Source organism: Mustela putorius, unplaced genomic scaffold (assembly GCF_011764305.1).
Source record: "Mustela putorius furo isolate JIRA1106 unplaced genomic scaffold, ASM1176430v1.1 tig00003834_pilon_pilon_pilon, whole genome shotgun sequence".
In the NCBI taxonomy this organism is placed as follows: Eukaryota; Metazoa; Chordata; class Mammalia; order Carnivora; family Mustelidae; genus Mustela; species Mustela putorius.
In genome coordinates, this window is record NW_025421987.1 from 25,522,244 (window position 1) to 25,541,657 (window position 19,414).

The window sequence follows — 19,414 nt, forward strand, 5'->3', positions numbered from 1 at the left end:
CATATTGGGCTCCCTGCTCAGCGGGAAGCCTGTTTCTCCCTCTCCCACTCCCCCAGCTTGTGTTCCCTCTCTCCCTGTGTCTTTCTCTGTCAAATAAATAAATAAAATCTTAAAAAAAAAAAAGTAGCTCAGTCTTACACATAAACTACAGGTAAAAGTTGAGGGATGCTGGTATGAAATTAAGACAAGGAGGAAGGGAGAGACCAGAATGCAGGCAGAAAAAAATCACATTTATAATATGCAAAGGAGTTTGGATTGTATCATACAGGTCATCAAGAGGCTGCCAGCCACACTGCTCCAGGAAGGCAGGACCCCCATGCTTAAGAACCATGGCCAGCAGCAACCAACCAGCCAATATCTGCCCCCAATTATTAGGCAGGAGCATGCTAGGCATGGGGCTCAAGATGGAAGCAGGAAACCAGGACCACGGGCTTAGAGTCTTGCTGCTACTCATTACAAGAGGACAGGCTTTTGCACTCCCAGGCTTTCCTGACTTCTTTCTGTTCTGATGCTGTGCTCTTCCTTCTCAAATATCTGTCTTCCCTGTGGACTACAAACCTATCAATCCTTTAAAGCTCACTCAGTTAAAACACTTTATCAGCAACAACTTTTTCTTTTTTAAAAGATTTTATTTATTTATTTGACAGACAGATTACAAGTAGACAGAGAGGCAGGCAGAGAGAGGGGAAGGGAAGCAGGCTCCCCGCTGAGCAGACAGCCCGATGCGGGGCTCGATCCCAGGACCCTGGGATCATGACCCAAGCCAAAGGCAGAGGCTTTAACCCACAGAACCACCCAGGCGCCTCATCAGCAAGCACTTTATCTCCTACTTCCTATGAGCTCTTTTTTCCTTCAAACCCACAGCAACAGGCAACTTCCCTTGCTTATTTTTCTATATAATTCAACTTACAGATCAATATTTCCCCAACTAGACTGTAGGTTCCCTATAAACAATTACAATGTTTCACTCTTCTCTAAATGTCTCAGAACTGTACTGACACATGTGCACACATGCCTGGAGGCTCAGAGTTGGTACTACTTCATGCTGCAATTTCTTAATGAGAGGATGATAAAGAGTACCAGCATCTTTTCTTTGATCAACCACAATCTAGTTTTGACTGCACACTTGCATGCAACCAGCTCAACAAAAGCCTTGCAAGAAACTTGGCCCATTCTCAGAAAGCAGCTGAGGGAGCTTGCACCTTGGGGGCTCTTCCCCATAATTCAAGTAGCTAATCAACATTTTTCTTCCAAGTACATATCCTTCAGAGTGCAGGCTGATCTAGAAGATAATGTTTTAGCATACTTTTAAGATTACCCCATTAGCCCATCTGTTTCAGTGGAAACCCTCACTCATTAAATACTAGTTTATTTGATTATCTGTATTTTCTGTCCTTGTGGATTATACTGACTTAATCTACATAATGATTTGGGAAATTAGTATTACGTACGTTTCTAAGCTAATATTTTGAACTGAAATACCTTTTTAAAGATCCCACCCTCTATGAAGAATTTAATCAAATGGACTAAGAAAATACTGCAGCAGCAATTCCAAACAATACAGTAATTACTTCATAATGTCTTGTGATGAATTTTTACATTTAGAATTTTTTTGCTGTATTTTTAAGTATGCTTGTGTGTCAAAAATTAGGTCACACAATTAATTTCAACACAATATGTCTACAGAACATAACACAACATGATTACAGAACATATTACAACCATGCAAGATTATTATGTAGATGAATATGGAATAGGAAGAAACATAAAAATCACAAATTGATAGATCGGAGGTAGAACTGTGGGGGTGTGGGTAATCAGCAATTAAGTTTTTGGTTTTGAACAACTATAACTATCTGTACAATATTTAAAAAATAAAGTGGCAAGGCCGTGGTAAGGTTGTAAACTGAATCCATAAGCCACAGAAGAAAAACTGTCAAGCTGTCTCACTTCATATTTCAACAACCACACTTCACTATCTCTATGAAGCTTTTCCTAATCCCAATAATTTTATGTCATCATTCTACATCCATCCAACTAATGAAGAAGTTCAAATAGAAACTATTTGCATGTATTCAATTAATGTGCAATATTACCACCTGAACTTTCACATCCTAGGTTCATTTTGTAAAGTATAATCCTAAACCTAAAACTACTTCTATGTACATGTAATCTTTCCACATCATACTATAATCTCATAATTTCTTTTTGGAAATTAATTCATTTGTCATTTTCATAGCAGCACTGGTACTTTCACTTACACAGATTTCATGATCTTAAGGTTTTTCTGTTTTGTTTTATTTTTATGTTAGTCTTCTAGAATGAAGCTCAGATGTTTAGATAGAATTATTAACCATCTCCAGTGGGAAATCGTATTTCCTCTTTGCTTGTAACATACGGAAAGCTACCTAAAATGATGAACCAAAATTTTACAATTAATTTTTCACTTTTAAGTTTGAAAAATGTGGATTTTAAATCTAGTCATTAGCACACGCAGAATTTATGTTATATATCTAATTCTCACTGGGCAACATTAGTTAGAAATATAGCAGAAAAAGGATGCTTTAATTTTTGCCTCTGAACAAAACTACATGTAAGAGGCCTAATGTTTTATCAAACCAAGAAAAGACAACTGAAAATTCTAAATTAACCTAAAGTTGATATTAGAAATAATTAAAAATATTTATTACTGAGGGAGATGTGTTCATTTCTGACAATTCACAAATATTGTTGAAAAACTATTTATCTGCATCACAAACAAATAAAGCCATTACTTGACAGAAAAGAATTTTCCCCCACACATTAATTTGGACCTCATTGTGAAATTGAACAATTAAGAATGAATTTGGGGCACCTGGGTGGCTCAGTGGGTTAGGTCTCTGCCTTCGGCTCAGGTCATGATCTCAGGGTGCTGGGATCGAGCCCCGCATCAGGCTCCCTGCTCAGCGGTGAGCCTGCTTCCCTTCCTCTCTCTCTCTGCCTACTTGTGATCTCTGTCTGTCAAATAAATAAATAAAATCTTAAAAAAAAAAAATGAAATTGTCTTGTTTCATAAGATGAGTAAATAAAAATCAATACCTTCGCAGATAGTTCGTATTACTAGGCAAAAACAAGTCAGTTTTAATAAATCGTAAAAATTCCCTGCTATGTTACCACATTCAAATAATCTAACCCAGAAAGTAGTGGCAAAGCCCTCCAGAACATGAACTAGGAAGCTGAGCTCCTGAGATGAAGGGACACAAATTTCTAGTCAAAATGTAAATCAGGGACACAGAAACATTCATAGACTTTCAACTTCCTATTAAATACATTTATTACAGTAGCAAAGATGCAATTAGCATGATAAATTTGACCAATTTAAGTTTTTCAGATGTGTTACAGAAAAAAAATGCTTTCAACAATAAAAAGATTTTGAAGATGAACTCAACATCAAATTTAGATCTTAAGGGGCTCCTGGGTGGCTCAGTGGGTTAAACCTCTGCCTTTGGGTCAGGTCATGATCCCAGGACCCTGGGATCGGGCCTCAGAGCCTCAAAGCCTCACATCAGGTTCTCTGCTCAGCAGGGAGCCTGCTTCCCCCCACTCTCTGCCTGCCTCTCTGCCTACTTGTGATCTTTCTCTCACTCTGTCAAATAAATAAATAAAAATATTTTTTAAAAAATTAGAACTTAAAAATACAATGGAAGCTGTATCTAAAACACCATCATCATACAATTAAATGTGAGGAAATATAATCTATAAGTAAATGAAATAATATTGTTTAAAATACATCTCAGTTGTAAAAGGCTGACAAATTTTCAGACCAATGATAAATTTTATTCTGAGCCAAATGAAAAGAGAAATCACTGTCAGCAGAAAATCTGCTCAGGAATAGCTATGTATATAGCACTACAGCTGACTCTTGAACAAGGCAGGGGTTAAGGGTGCTGACCTCCCCGTGCATAGTCAAAAATCCATCTGTAACATTGTACTCTCTCCAGGAACTTACTGCTGACCAGAAAACTGACCAGCCTTACATGTAAGTCAATTGACACATATTCTGTACATTACTGGTATTATATACTGTATTCTTACAATAATACCTAATTTTTTCAGTATTTTAAAAATATTTCTAGGCTATGCAGTTCCTCTGAGTTTTTTCCAATTTCAAATTGTAAATCACCGAAAAATCTTCTAATATGTTTATTATCAGAAAAAAAATTGGCAGCTATCCGTGCACTTCAAACCTGTGTTGTACAAGGGTCAACTGGAACTGGAATGAGAGTAACATTTGCTACTTTACAATGATGTCTGAAAGATTTTTTAAAATTCCCGAGGTATGGTTCTCTACAACACATATATTAAATGCACTTCTACCTAGACTGGCTAAAGAAAGGAAAACCTAAATATCACAAAACATTTTTTCCACAGCTTATATTTTGACTGTATGTGAACTGCAGAAAATTTGGAAAAGCAAACAGGAATTACCTACAACTCTACCACCAAAAGGCTACTACTATTACTTCTTTTCAGTCTTCTTCCTAAGATTTCTTAGAGAGTAAAAAGTACAGTTTGTCACTTAACACTACAATATGTAGACATTTCCATTATTAAAAATTCTGTAGATGTTTTAAAACACTGCTTCTCATTTTGAAATTAGACTTCTTTTCAGCTTATGTGAGGGAATACAATGGACTCCAAATCATGTCTGTTAGATTGTTAAGACTGGTTTAAATGCAATTCCACTACAGACTGCATCAGGGTCCTTTGGGTAAAAAAAAAAGTTATTTTTAAAAATTAGGGAATTAAAATCTCAAAACTCCTGAGTTTCCAGTAATATATACCCGACTTGTTCTTCTTTATCAACTTCATAAACTCAAAATTAATAATGATAATCAATTGAAGCTATATTATGCTTTTCCATTTACAAAACTCCTATGTATTATTATTTCATCTTTGTTAGGCTACAAAATAGGTATTTATTCTCATATCACTGATGAAGAAAACAGAGGTACAAAGAAATTAAATAACTTCACAAAATTTACCCAATCAAAAGAACTAGAAATCAGAGGTCTTTTAAATTACCACCAGCATTTCTATTTGTGTTAATCTACAGTTTATATAAGACATCACTGTGAAAGAGGACCATTACTTGTTAAAAAGGCTGTGCTAAAAACTGAAATTACACCTTGGAAGAAGATAAGGGAATGTTGCATGTTAATTAGGCCTGGTTCATGAAGTTCTGAAGCTTAAGGCAACTGTCTCATGTGGGGAGACATAAACTGATTCTATACTGTTCAAAGATTTTTTTTTTAAAAAACGATATAAACACTCTCAGTCTAGAAATAAGCAAAACAGAGTATTCTGCTTATGTAGTTACATTCCTTTCTGTATCAACGTACCTTGTATTTTTTGTGTCACCTTGTATTTTTTGTGTCTCGGTTCCCTTATGTTTGAAACGGGATAACACTATCTTGGATGGGTGTGGTGAGGGTTAACCAACTTAATATATCACTTAGAACTGTGCTTGCCACAAAGTAAGTCCCAATTAATGCTGACTGTAGGTAAGCCTTCTTGTTTTTTGTTTCTCCTACTAGGAGGAAAATACAAGCATACACTCTAAAACTTCAGTGGGGGGAAGATTATCACACCTCAATTTATTAAGTGCTGATGCTTAAGAATTTAAGAAGATAATCTAACTAAAAACATGAATGTTAAGCATCTGAATTTTAAGTTACACAATGTAGAAATGTGCCTAGAGCTAAAAGAGGTCAGTTCAGCAAATATATTTTTCTTTATTGCTACATTATACTTCCACATGCCTGTCAAAGTTTCAGCATCTTCATAATGACAGGCCTATGGCCATGATTCTACACTTCTCTGAAAACCATATGAGCAACTTTTCACCGGGACTTAAACATGGAGATCAACTTAAAATAAAAATCTTCCCAGCAATAAGCAATAGTCCAACCCATATCCTTCTTACTGCAATAAAGAAGGAAATGCAACGGAAAAATGTGTTCAATAACTGATGCCAAACTGATTCAAAAATTGTGGTTCGCTGCCTGAAAATAGTACTAAAGGGTGGGGGAGGAATCAGCCTTGCATTCTCTTTCCATTATGATGATTATTCAATAAACAGTTTTGCTCAGTTCTGAAATAGGTATTTCAAGGACTGTGGGTGGAAAAAAAGTTTTGTCACTTTCTGGAAGGGCTTACCCTTTTAACTCCGAATGCTCCATCTGGAAACAGCACGTGCCTTGGGTCAGACTGAGTGTCTGACCCAGGAAATCCAGATCACCAACAGGAATAACAGTAAGGTAATCATAAAGGGCATGTCCTGAATTCCAGACTCGAAGCTAACCAGAATCCATTCGCTTTTGAACCTGCGCAGTTTTCACAAAAGATGATAATTATCTCCACCTGCCTTTAATTGGTTTAAGATGCTACTTAATTACCTTGCCTTGCTACTCTGTCCATCAGTGTAACCTAACTTTAGGGGTCACACTTCCAAAACTTCTCTTTTTCCGCCCAACGATTTTCCCCAGAAAAATCCAATACCAAAACGGAGGCCTTCATAGCAGGGTCTCGCTTCTCTCTTTTCGGAAAAACCAAAGGCCTTGACAAAAAGTAAAGCCGCGCCAACTTGAGGGACAACAGGCAGAGCCCACCTTTGCAAATGAACCCAGCGAGTGCTCGGCCAGGTCTGGCCAGGCACCAAAGCTCACCGCACCCGCCCCAGTGCATCTGCAGATTCGGCGCCCCACCGGGAGACCCGGCATCCCGGAGGCTCCCCCAGCGCCCCCGCCGCCCCTGGGACTCCGCGCGCTGCGCACTCCCCGCGGACCACTCACCTTGCTGGGCTCCGGTGTCCTCGAGCAGCAGGACCAGGATAAGTAGGAGCAGGAGGAATAGAGGCATGGGGAAGGAGGAGGAGTTGCAGAGGGGAGGGAGAGGGCGGGAGAGGGGGAGCGCGGCCCGGGCGGGGGTGGCGGCCGCGGCCCGGACTCGGAGACCGTGAGGGCTGCGCCCGGCTCTCAGCACAGCCCGGCTCCCCATCGCGGTGGCCCGCAGTCCGCCTGCATAGTGCGGACGCCCCGGGCGAGGCGGCGGCGGCTCGGACTGGAGAGCCTGAGGCAGCGCGCGCTGCGCCCCGCGCCGGGACCCTCTCTGCCCCTCGCTCCGCTTTCGCCTCCTCCTCTTTAGTTCCTTCCCTCCGTTCCCTGCCCCGAGACCCCAGACCAGAGCGCAGGGTAAGAGAGGAAAGGAAGGGGGGTAGTCGAGCCGCGGAGGAGCTGAGGGGGACGCGCCTCCCGCACCGCGTTCCTCTACCCGACCCGGGCTCTCGCAGCACACGCCCGGGGCTCCGGCTAGCTGGCAGGCAGGCCAGCCGCCCGCTCCCTCGCGCTCCCTCGGGCGCGCACTGACCACGCCTCTTCTACCCGCCACGGCCAATCCGCAGTTGGCTCCGGTCCGTCTCCCTCCGCGCCTCCCAATCAACACGCTCTCTCCTCTGTCGGCCCGTTAGCTCCCGGCCCACTCCTTGAGCTCAACCGCCCCTCATCTCTCTCCTCCAATCCCCTGCAGCCTTAGCGAGGCGTCCCACCCGCCTCCCCCAATCCGGGTTCCGCCCCCAAGCTCGGGCCCCCGGCAGCCCCGCCCCGCCCGCGCGCCTGTTATTGTTGGGACCGCAGCCCAAGCTGATCTCGCCGAGGCCGCCGCTTGCTCTGGTCAATGACTTCCGGGACTTCCCCCATCCCTCTCTCCCGGCTTCTCAGGCCCAGCTTTTTCATTGCTCCTCCCCTGCCGCGCATCAGGCCACTGGAAGGGGTGGGAAACCAGGATCCTGGATGGCTTTAGCTGGGAGCTGAGGCTAAGACACATTTTACCAAAAAATAGAGCGTGTGTTTTTTTTTTTTTTTTAATTAAAACTACAGCCAGTTGTTGCAGCAACTCTACTTTAAAATTAAAAAATACAGTGTTCGATATAAAAGAATATGTATTTCTTGTTTCCTATGCCTTTTACTCGATTTACTATATTCGGGGCGGGACAAAAAAAAAAAAAAAGCATATAACAAAATCCCTGCCCCAAAAGCAGTTTAAACCTAACATCCTAACATTCATTCAGCCATTCTACCAAGAGGTGTTGACCACCTGCTATCTGTTAGCAAAACTTATGCTGAGACTTGGGGGATTTACAGCCATAATACAGAAATCTTTCCAGGATCTAGTATTGGTACAGAGAGGGAAATACATCATGAAAGTCAGAATGCAACAAATTCGATGGAGTCTGTAAATGTAGTGACAAAAACAACTGGTTTTGGGAAAGGGGAATCCACAGGACTAGGCAGTGATTGGTTTTAGGAGAAAGGTGCCATCCTGGATTTTTTTAATATGGGCCCCCAAGAAAAGGATGGTGTCATTAACAACTACAGAAAACTGGAAAGTTGTGTCAGGTTGTGAAGGCAAGTGAATTAATTTTGGACATGCTGAATTTGAGACGCTCACTCAGCAGCTTGAATTTGAAGTTCTGTAACAGGCAGGTGGACATTTTTGTCTAAAGCTCAGGTTGAGGAGTGCCTTGAAGTCATGGGTGAGAGTAATAAATGGATGTGATATTCAAAACCATGGAAGGGACGAGTATCTTCAAATGAAAAGCTGAGAGTTGAGAAGGATGCTGGCAGTCATCTTGTTCAACTCCACTATAAACCCCTCATGCATTCAACTCTTCTAACAAATTTAATCAATAAGCATGTATTGATGTCTGTTAGACCTCACTATGCTATAGAACTAATGCAGGCAGTGGACATAAGAAGTTCAACAGGAGGAGCCTATGTTCTGTGGGGGAGGTGAACAAAATCATTTCTGTCAGTGACATTTTGGAGGTATAAACTATGGTGGATATGAAACTCCAGCTGAGTCTTGAATAGAAAGACAAAGTGTAGAAAGTGATCTTCATCTTGGATAAAATCTTCAATAAAGAGATGAAGTGATCTGAAGCTACAGAGAAAGTAGGCTGGCTTACAGGCACCAAGGCAATCGAGGTCAATCCATGTTGAGGGAGCTCAATGCGGTTAACTGCTGCTGGTTTCACAAGAAGAGCTGAAAACGAGTCCAGAAACATTGATAGGAGCAAGATCTAAGACAGACTAAGGAGTCAGGGTTTTATTTATTTATTTTTTAAAGATTTTTATTTATTTATTTGACAAACAGAGATCACTAGTAGGCAGAGGGGCAGGCAAAGAGAAAGGGGAGCAGAGAGCCCGATGTAGGGCTCAATCCCAGGACCCTGGGATCATGACCTGAGCTGAAGGCAGTGGCTTTAACCCACTGAGCCACCCAGGCGCCCTGGGATTTTATTTTTATAACACTGAGAAACCCCTAAAGGGTTCTAAGAAAGTGCGACATTATTAAATTTTTATTTCAGAAAACTCAACTAGGCAGGAGGGTGAGGAATAGATTGTAGAAAGAGCAAGACTGGAAGCCAGGAAGAGCTCATCCATAGACCAGCCCAGTGACCTGTAGAGTTAAAAGCAGTGACAGTGAACCTGCACTGCAGGGGCAGTAGTCTTGGACCGGGGAGGCTGACATGAAGGATATTTATGAACGTAGTGACTGATTAGATGGGAATAAAGAAAAGTCAAGGAAGATGCTCAGGTTTCTAGGTAGAAAGCATTGCCTTCCACACAGCAAGGGAACATGATAAGGGAAACTGGTCTGGTTGAATGTGGAAGTAGAAGATCTTGAGCTCAGTATTGGACACGTCAGACATGAATGCTAACATGACAAGCAGTCAGTCACATAAGAAGATTTGTAGCAATAGGCTCTCTGAGACAACCCATCTTTTTTGTTGGACAACTCCTTTCATGAGTTCATGACGACTTTAAGGCCACAGAAATGGAGACAGACTGAGATATTGTGAACCTCAGGCTGGCACTCTGTTGACTACGTGGAACTGCTCCAGGGGCAGAGGATTCGCCCATGGGTCCTTGGTACTGTAGAAGCCTTGCTGGAACAGGCAAAACCTGGCCTATAGTCCCCTCTACTCCTTGATAACACAGCATGAAAAGATGCCAAGTATAAATACCTAAAGTAAGAGGTAGGAGTACTCACATTTTTTATCCCTGTTTTACTGACTGTCTGGTATTTTGAAGGGTGATTTAAAGTGGAGAATAGAGTAGTGAAGATGTTCTGAATGAGGTCAGTAGTAGGAAAGGGATGAAGAAGGAAGGGGCAAACTGAAGTTATATTTAAAAAGGTGAAATCAAAAGTTCTGGGTGACTGATATTCTCTATGACAATTATCGTATTTCTATGCTTCAACTTCCTTTTGATCTGGCACTGTAGAGTATGGAATGCTGGCTACAGAACATCTCTGGAGATCCTACTGCTTTATGTATAGGGGAATTATAGGTCTAACACAGATGCAGGAGATGTTATAGGTATAACACAGATGCTAGTTCAGTCCCTATTCTCTCTCCACTTCTGAGCATTGTCACTCTACTGAGTTGCAAAAACAATGACAAATTGCTCTGTGATGATGAAAATCTCCTTGTGGGACCATAGGCCAATGTGATGTGCATTCATTTCTAGGACAATGCCTGGATAGAGCAGAATTGTAGTTTACGTTACCTTTCTCACTCTCTGCATGCTGCTTTAGCCAACTTAGTCATCTTCCTTACCTCTGGGGCTTGGGTGCGTTTGCGGGTTAACATCCAGAGAGGCAACGGGAACAATACTTGTCCAGGATCCATGTGACTCAGAAGGCTGGGTAAGTAGGAGCTGGGGATTCTAATCAGGATCCAAAGTGGTTAGGTCTGGAGGAAGCCACCATCATAGGAGTTAGAGGCTCCCAGAAGCAGTTAGAAGCTCCCAGAAGGCAAGCTCAGGTCCCAGCTCCTTCCTACAGGGCTTCAAACAGATATGGATTTTGGAGCTTCCCTTGGGGACAAGCTCGACAGAGAAAACACAAATCGAGCAGTGTCTTCATTGCACACCAGTTTTCTGACATGTGCTAGGACTGGCAGCAGCTATAGTAATCTCCATTCATTGGTAAATGAATTAATGCTTTGGATGAAGGCTGTGGGGAGGACTAGGGCTTCAAGAAAGGAACACATGGGATGGTTATATATGAAATATTAGGAAATTAAAATGTGTCATTTTTTTTAAAGATTTTATTTATTTATTTGACAGAGAGAGATCACAAGCAGGCAGAGAGGCAGGCAGAGAGAGAGAGGAGGAAGCAGGCTCCCTGCCGAGCAGAGAGCCCGATGCGGGACTCGATCCCAGGACCCTGAGATCATGACCTGAGCCGAAGGCAGCGGCTTAACCCACTGAGCCACCCAGGCACCCCAAAATGTGTCATGTTTGGGTGTATTTATGTTTGTACCATGTTAGGAAATTTAAAAATAAATATAGAGTCTTTTTAAAAACATTTTAATTAATTTATTTATTTATCAGAGAGAGCGAGAGCAGAAGCAGGGGGAATAGCTGGCAGAGGGAGAACCAAGCTCCCTGCAGAACAAGAAGCCCAACATGGGACTTGATCCCTGGGCCCTGGGATCATGACATGACCCAAAGGCAGACACTTAACAAACTGAGCCACCCAGGCATCCCTAAATATAGTCTTATCCTAAATTTTAATTCACCATATCTTGTTTCCCTTTTTGTCTTCTCTCTCTTGTTCTCTTTCTTTCTTTATTCCTATCTTTCTTTCTCTTTCTTTTCTTTCTTTCTCTTTCTTTCTTTCTTTCTCTTTCTTCTCTTAATTGATAATGAATGGAGGGATAGAGAACATGGAATTGATCTATAGAGTAAATGAAAATATGTACAGAATGGTCACAGCCTACTATTTCTGCTTCCAAATGAATCCCAGTTCAGCCACTGCTTAGGAAATGATAATGGAGGGAAGGAACACAGGGACTGGTGTCTTTGCTTCTGTTCATACAGAAACATCTGGGTTTTAATGGTATGATACAATAAGAATCATTGGCACCATCATTGCTATTAAATGTCTGTTAGGCATTAATAAAACAGAAAAGACTCATTTAATATGGCATTTATACTGGAAACCTTGGGATGATGGTATGTAATGAATCACTGGTGGGCTTTATCAGTGAGAGTGTATTTTTGGCAGGGTAACAGAAAGAGGAAGCAAATGAGAATTCACTTTTGTGATCTTCCAGTGGGATAGGAGAGAGAAGAATGTGGCAGTTCTGGGGAAATATTTTAAACTTCAAAGACCAGAGCCCTCAGATCTGGTTACTCTTCCCCCAGGAGCATTTTCTTTGTCCTGTTGACTGTTTGGACAAATGTTTGTAACCAAGATTGTTGCTAAATGTCTGAATTCTGCTGAGAAGACATTCTTCGTTTTTGTCAATAGAAGCGGTTTTGATACATTTTTTTCCTTTTTATCTTGTACCTTCTTTCAGTTAGTCATTTCATTCAAACCTAACTCTCAGGTTTATTATTCACATCTTCTTAACTTTGGAAAACTATTTAGGTAGTACAGCAAATTTAAGACAGAAGTGTTAGGAACCTAATTTATTATAGAAGATATTTAATTTCTGTTAGTGGATAATGGTTAAATACTTTTTTCTTGGCATAGTTCAGCAACATGATGGACTTAGATTATTTGCCCTTTGCCTTTTTCTCCACTACAATCATCCCTCTCTTTCTACTCCTCACCCCCACCAATACCCCTTTGGTTTTTCTAGTAACATAAACACTTAACCAACGCATTCTCTTGCAGCTGAGAACAAGGCTTCAGCTTGGTATTTTGTCTCTAAGGGAGGCAGCCAAAGATTTTAGTAAAATCATGTGACAACTGCCCTCCAGAACATCAACATCATGCTTAGGAATGAAAGAATTAAATTATTCGTGAATGGTAACAGAAAACTGAAAATGAATAGGGAACATGCTAGAGGATCTGAGATCATATGATTTAGGTGTGCAGTAGCTGCCTGCCGCCCCTGCTGGATGCCCATATTCTTTCCTGCGGGACCTTTGCTGGCAACACAGTCGAAAATTAAATACACAGAGCTGAAATGCTATTTGGCTTCTGAAAAGTTGTTTCACGAGCTCATGCAAATAGCTGTGGACCAGACTCCTGTATCCACCTTCCATTTGAAAGTGCTCTATGACTTCCAACAAGGCTCCTAACCTCTCTATGCCGCAAATGCCTTTTTTATGAACTTCATGATGGGCTCAAAGTTTGACAATTCTCCCAAATTTTCACTATCCATTACTTGTTTTCATCTCATTTCTAAGTCCTCAATTCCAAAATAGCTATGTAATGTATGAGGGAGAGGAAACACCAGCTGATGACCACAGAATTCCTCCCTAGGAGAGCATTGTCTGTGCTGACCAGGAGGGAAGGGTGCACTTATTCGGAAAATAACCCTCGTGCCCCCTAACCCTGGCCCAGTGAGCCCTTTATGAACTGGGGCTGGTTGAAGAACCTCAGTTCTATTCAGTGAAAGAAGCAAATAGGACCTGGGAGTGGAGAGGGTAAACTTATCAGGATGGAGATGAGAAAACTCAGAGGACATAAAGCTGGCTGGAAGCTGGAGCTCAGGAGATGTGGAAAACAGTAAAAATTTTCCAGTAGTTAGAATGCAAAGATGCTTTGAAAGGTAGATATAACTAATGAAAAATTGTTAGATGTTTGCTATATGTGCTATATTGTTACATCTCCCACCATCCCCCACAACCTAGACTTTCTCCCAAACTCTCCCTTAAATTTACCACAGTTTAAGCCTTGATTGTCATTAAGGAGAGCATGTGAGGTGCTGAGCACCGGGTGTTAAACGCAACTGATGAATTATTGAACACTACATCTGAAAGTAATGATGTACTATATGTTGGCTAATTGAAGTTTTTTTAAAAAGCCTTGATTAGATGAAACTCTGGGGAAGGGGGTCTTACAAGTGAAGAGGGGACAATCAGGTTGGTGTCCAACATATTGATTCTTCATGGGAGAGGGCAGTGTCCTCAGGAGGTGAAATGAAAGCAGAGATAAAAAAGAGATCAGGAATAGTAGGAGATTCCTAGAACCAGAGGTTTTGAGAAGCTTAAACCTTCCCACTACTCACCATCCTCTTAACAAAGAGGCTTTCAGGGGTGCTGAAACAGGGGTGGCTCAGTGGGTTAAAGCCTCTGCCTTCAGCTCAGGTCATGATCTCAGGGTCCTGGGATTGAGCCCTGCATCAGGCTCTCTGCTCGGCAGGGAGCCTGCTTCCTCCTCCCTCTCTTTGCCTCTCTGCCTACTTCTGATCTCTGTCTGTCAAATAAATAAATAAAATCTTAAAAAAAAAAAAAACACAAGAGGCTTTCATTCCTAGATAAGTCAGGATATTTGAACAATTTTTGTCGTTTTCCTATTTGTTTTTAAGTTTTTATTTGAAGTCAATGTAATACAAGCATGTTATCAGTTTCAGGTGCACAATATAGAGATTCAATGATTCTATATATCACCCAGTGCTCATCACGAGTGTTCTCTTTAATCCCCATCATCTATTTCAGCCATCTCCCCCTCCACCATCTTTGAACAATTTTGTCAAATATAAAAGGAGCCCATGACTGACCATAGCAAGCGAGAGGATTTAAAATCATCCAGACAGCTGACATTTAGACAGAAAGGACACAAGGACAAGCAAATAATAGTACAACAATTCTACTTTTTATTTTCTAAGAACCAAGAGAAGGGAAATAGAAATTGGGATTTTTTTTTAAACGCAGCAACTATTCTTTTGAATCCTTCTATTAAATTTTAATTTAGATCCTTTAAATTTAATAATTTGATAAAATAGAAACTAATAGTTTAAATAATAGCAAGACTTTGGAAATACAATGTTTAAAAGGAATACCTAAGGTTTTTGAAACCAATAAGTATATCATCTTCTTTATATCACATTCACAGCCTAGTTGTTGGACTGATTTTTTAACACAATAAGGTATAAATGAGATGCAGAATATATTCTACATTTTCCTTTAAATAGATCTTTTTATTGTGGGCATTCTATTAACCATGATTTTAAAATGGCAAACTATGGACTAAAAGGAAATAATATGTTGTTCAGATAAACCTTACCTTCCCTGAGCATCTGCATTAGTAATCGGGCTTTAATGCCAATGTAAGTAATACTTTACAATTGACTGATATGTATGATCATTTGTTCATCGTTAACATATCACACGAAAGTAAAAATACCAGATATTTTTCTAAAGGATTCATTGCAGACCAAGATAACTCCTGGAAGGGAAACAAAGGAGAATGCAATTTCCCTGAACTTGTTAATTAAAACAAACAAACAAACAAACAAAAACAAAAAAATCTTGAAGGATTGTATATGTCTGGGGCTCATAGAATTTTGAATAAATAAGACTTTTCTCACCATGTATCTGGCATGATTTACTGGTTATCCCTTTAAATCAATACTTAGTTCCCATTTGTAGACCTGAAGAATGTGCCTTCGCTTTTGATGCATGTAGTCAGTGTATTTGATACTACTGACGTCGAAGGAGAGAGCTGGCCTTGGTAAAAGACACATATTACTGAGTCACAAGTAGTCCTGCAGCAATGAAAATTTATGGATTTCCTACTTACTTAGTACTCATTTGGAAGACCCCCAGAGAGTCACAGCTTCATCTCATCACACAATTTAACTATTTGTTTAGCTGTTTGATTTGAAACAGTAAAAGTGGTTTTATTTCCGAAAAATCAATGACCAGACATAAAGTAACTCAGGATTCACTTTAGTCTTTTTGTCATTCGCTATTATTCTCATATTGATAAATAATATTGAGAAAGTACTTCATTATTACAACTGAAATGTATCCACTCACTCTAGATGCCATTAGAAAGCCACATACGTATGGAATTAATCAAATCACCTGCAAAATAATGTCCCAGAAAACCAGAAAACCATGCTGAATCAGCACCCAGATTTTATTTTAATAATAACTGCAACAGTGTGTATAATTAGATTGAAATTCTCTCCAAACTCAGACATTCATGCGTACTTATGGCAGCCATCCATTTAAAGAAATTATAGTTAGTCACGGCCCAGAATGAATTTTTAAACACCATCTGTGCCCTAATGGAAAACAAAATGAAACAAATGAGGCATGTTTGAAGATAGGTTAAAATATTATACTCAAATCCCATCTGTAATCACATATTCTCCCCTGCAAGTTACTTCCCAGCATTTATGTCTATATATTTGGCATGTAGAGACTTTGTTTTCTATATCCACTTTTTCCTGGTCCTGGAATCATTTTCATAAAAGTGTGTTTTATTTCATTCTATCATATGAAATAATGCTCATCTTTATTTTCCCAAACTAAATGAACACAAGAGGAAGTTAACATTCATGAAAAATAGAGTGACTAGCTTCTAAACATTTTTCTTTAAAAGTTGTTCCTTCCCGCATCGGGCTCTCTGCTAGACGGGCAGCCTGCTTCCTCCTCCCTCTCTCTCTCACTCTCTCTCTGCTTGCCTCTCTGCCTACTTGTGATCTGTCTCTGTCAAATAAATAAAATCTTAAAAAAAAAAAAGTTGTTCCTATAGACTTGATGTAGCTAATGAATGTTAAGAAAACTGCATATGAGAGAAGACAATACAAAAACTGTATTTAGAAGAGAATCTGAAGATATTTTGAGAATGTAAAATGTCTTTTCAAAAAAATGCAAAGAAGCTCAGAATTCTAACTCTTACCCACAGAATATTAATTTTTCCCCATCAGGTTTCCAAATTGACTTGAAAACAAGAATGATGCCTTAATTTTATGCTTTATGGAATGAAATGAGCTACTCTGTTGAAACGAAAACCTGCAGAATCACCTGGTGCAACTTTCCAAGTTTGGAGAGCCTCTTTTGGAAACCTGCGGCCTCCTTTCAGTAATGATAGGGAAAATTTTGAGAATTGGGTTAGAAGATTTAATTCTGACAGCCACACTGTGTGAGTTCATTAGGGTTTTTGGCTTTTTCAGATTTATATTTAAAAATCATTATGTGTCTATTTCCACCAAACTTGTGTCCATCCTAAGCCGTATATCTTCCCTATTCCTTCTCCTTTGCTGTAAGAGTCTAAATGAAACACTTTGAACCATTAATGGAATGTAGTTGACCCAGTGCCCTCTCTGTCACAATGTTGATTCACAGCCACAAGGAGCAATGGGCAGCAAGCCCAGATACAGACAGTGTCTAAAACTCAGCAACAGGTCAAATGTGCTGCTTGCTTAATGGGTCCCTCTGTCTTGAGCAAGCAGGTCACCTGTCCCAGTGGGTACAATTTCTCATGGTAGGAATTAGTTGTACACAGTTTCCTGTCACCAGGATTCCTCAGAAGGCTGTTTGTGACCAGGATGAGGTACCCTTCTGCAGCAACTGAAGAAGCATGTGCTCTAATGCTGGCTGCCTCCTACGGTCAGGGACTGTGACCGGAAGAGGAAAGGGAGGGGGATTCATGTTTAGTGAGCCTCTACCTCTGCTTGGCATTTTACCCATGTGATATTATTGGTGTCTCACAGAATTTCAGTGAAGTAAGTATAATTATTAACACATGGGCACATGGATTCAGTGATTAGGCTGGGACTCAGCTAGAGTGAGACTCTAGGCCTGTCAAATGTGAGTGCTCATGTTTTTTTCCACTTGACCACACTGCCTCCATAGTTATTCTGGGAATTTTGCTTATATCACTCAATGACCTAAATTCTTTTCAAAGCCTTCTACAAGTAGGCAACAAAACACCTAATAAAAGCACGCTTTTTTTTTTTTTTTTTTTGTCACAAAATAGGTATTTGATACAAATGCCTATTTTGGATACTGTTAGTAAATGTCCATTTAATCTCTTGAGTTTTCTGAAATTTCATCAAAAAATTCAAATCTTGAATATTTTGAGAGGTGCACAAACTTAGATTCTGGAGTTGTTTGTTTAAATTCAGTGTTCAGAGAATGTACTGGCCTGCTTCCTCTTTGCATAATGTAGTCCCACAAAGGCTTGGAGAATCTGGGAGATTAACTTCTGGTTAAAAATTGTGGATTGACCACAAACATTCTTTCCTCCTACTCTGAAAATGATGTTAAAATGACATCAGGAGAATTAAGAAGGTGTACAAATAAGGGCAAAGGCTAAGGAAACCTCAGGCAGCAGACTGGAATTTAAGAACCAGAGCTGAAAATTGAGTTGGGAGAGCGCCTAAGTACACGTCTTCATCCTGAACTAAAGGGCTGTAGCGCTCTTTCACCATCAGGCTTTCATCAAAAGACCAGGCCACATTGTTATCTAAACGTTACATGGAATGTTCTGAAACTTCACTGAGGTTCTGGAACATTCTTCCATGCCATTACTATCTGTGCTGCTTAAATTTTGTCTTACGCCTGCTCTTGGTTGCAGTATCTGGTAAACTTTCTCTGGGTTGCAGTATCTGGTAGGCTTGGCCAGTGGTTATATTCATCCCATATTCCTGGTGTGTCAGGGCCTGTTTGCATTTTAACAGCTACTTACTAAGTGAGCAAGAGCGTGTATTGATTTGGTGCCACACTAACCTGAGAAGTGGCAACTAATTTCTACTGAGTCAGTTTGGCAACACGAAAACATGAAATTTTCTAATGAAACATGCAAGAATTTTGTGCCAAAATTAACTGGGTCTTGATAGCATTTCTTTTCAACCACCAGTAGATCTTAGAATAACACTTTAACACCATAACCCCAAGAGAGACAGTTACTATGTCAAAAATCATGCCTGTATCTCTACTTAGCCCCACCACTCTTCCTCCTCCATGCTTTATGCATTGTTTGCTATACACAATGGCATAAGGTCCACCCGCACATCTTCACAGTGTAAGCAAATGGCATGCTATAAACTACCAAGAGTTAGCTGGAAATCACAAATCTCTTTTTACACTTTTGGATTCTCTAAGCATACACTTAAGGTTTTAAAGAATCCCTTCCAGGAGTTGGATTTTTTTTTTTTTTTTAATCTTGTTGTGAAGGAATCCATAGACCATTCATTTAAGATCATGGGGTTCTTAAAAATCCAAGCTTAACTGTGAACATTCTACATACAGGTTTAGAGGGAATTATTTGTTGCTAAGAGCATGGGCGATTTTACATAATTTTAGTGTCTTTTGACAGTGGATAGCACCATAGTAGTTTTATGATAAAGGTATGATGAATCAATAATGTATAGATGAAAGGAATATGACTCTTTTGTACTAAAAAATTCTCTAATAGTTTAGATGCCAGGTATCACCCTTCTATTTCTGGTTTTACCACTAGCTTCTGTCCTAAGACGCATGTTACAGGACAAAAATAAAAGATAAACCTCTATTTACTTAAGACTGCATATTCAACATTCTGCTATTTACAACAAAATGTGATTCTAACTAAAGCATGTGTAGGGAAGGAGGATGTTCCACTGAAACAAAATATA

General features: G+C 40.1%; 1 protein-coding gene across 1 annotated transcript in view; it reads right to left on the bottom strand.

The window, feature by feature from the left end:
- The window catches only part of DCBLD2 (discoidin, CUB and LCCL domain containing 2), a 105,262-nt gene extending 97,850 nt beyond the window's left edge, over positions 1–7,412 (bottom strand). The window contains exon 1 of the mRNA XM_004771915.3: positions 6,834–7,412. Coding sequence (XP_004771972.1) covers positions 6,834–7,038 — 205 coding nt within the window. The 5' untranslated portion in view covers positions 7,039–7,412. The remainder of the gene's footprint in view (positions 1–6,833) is intronic.
- Between the last annotated feature and the right edge of the window lie 12,002 nt (positions 7,413–19,414).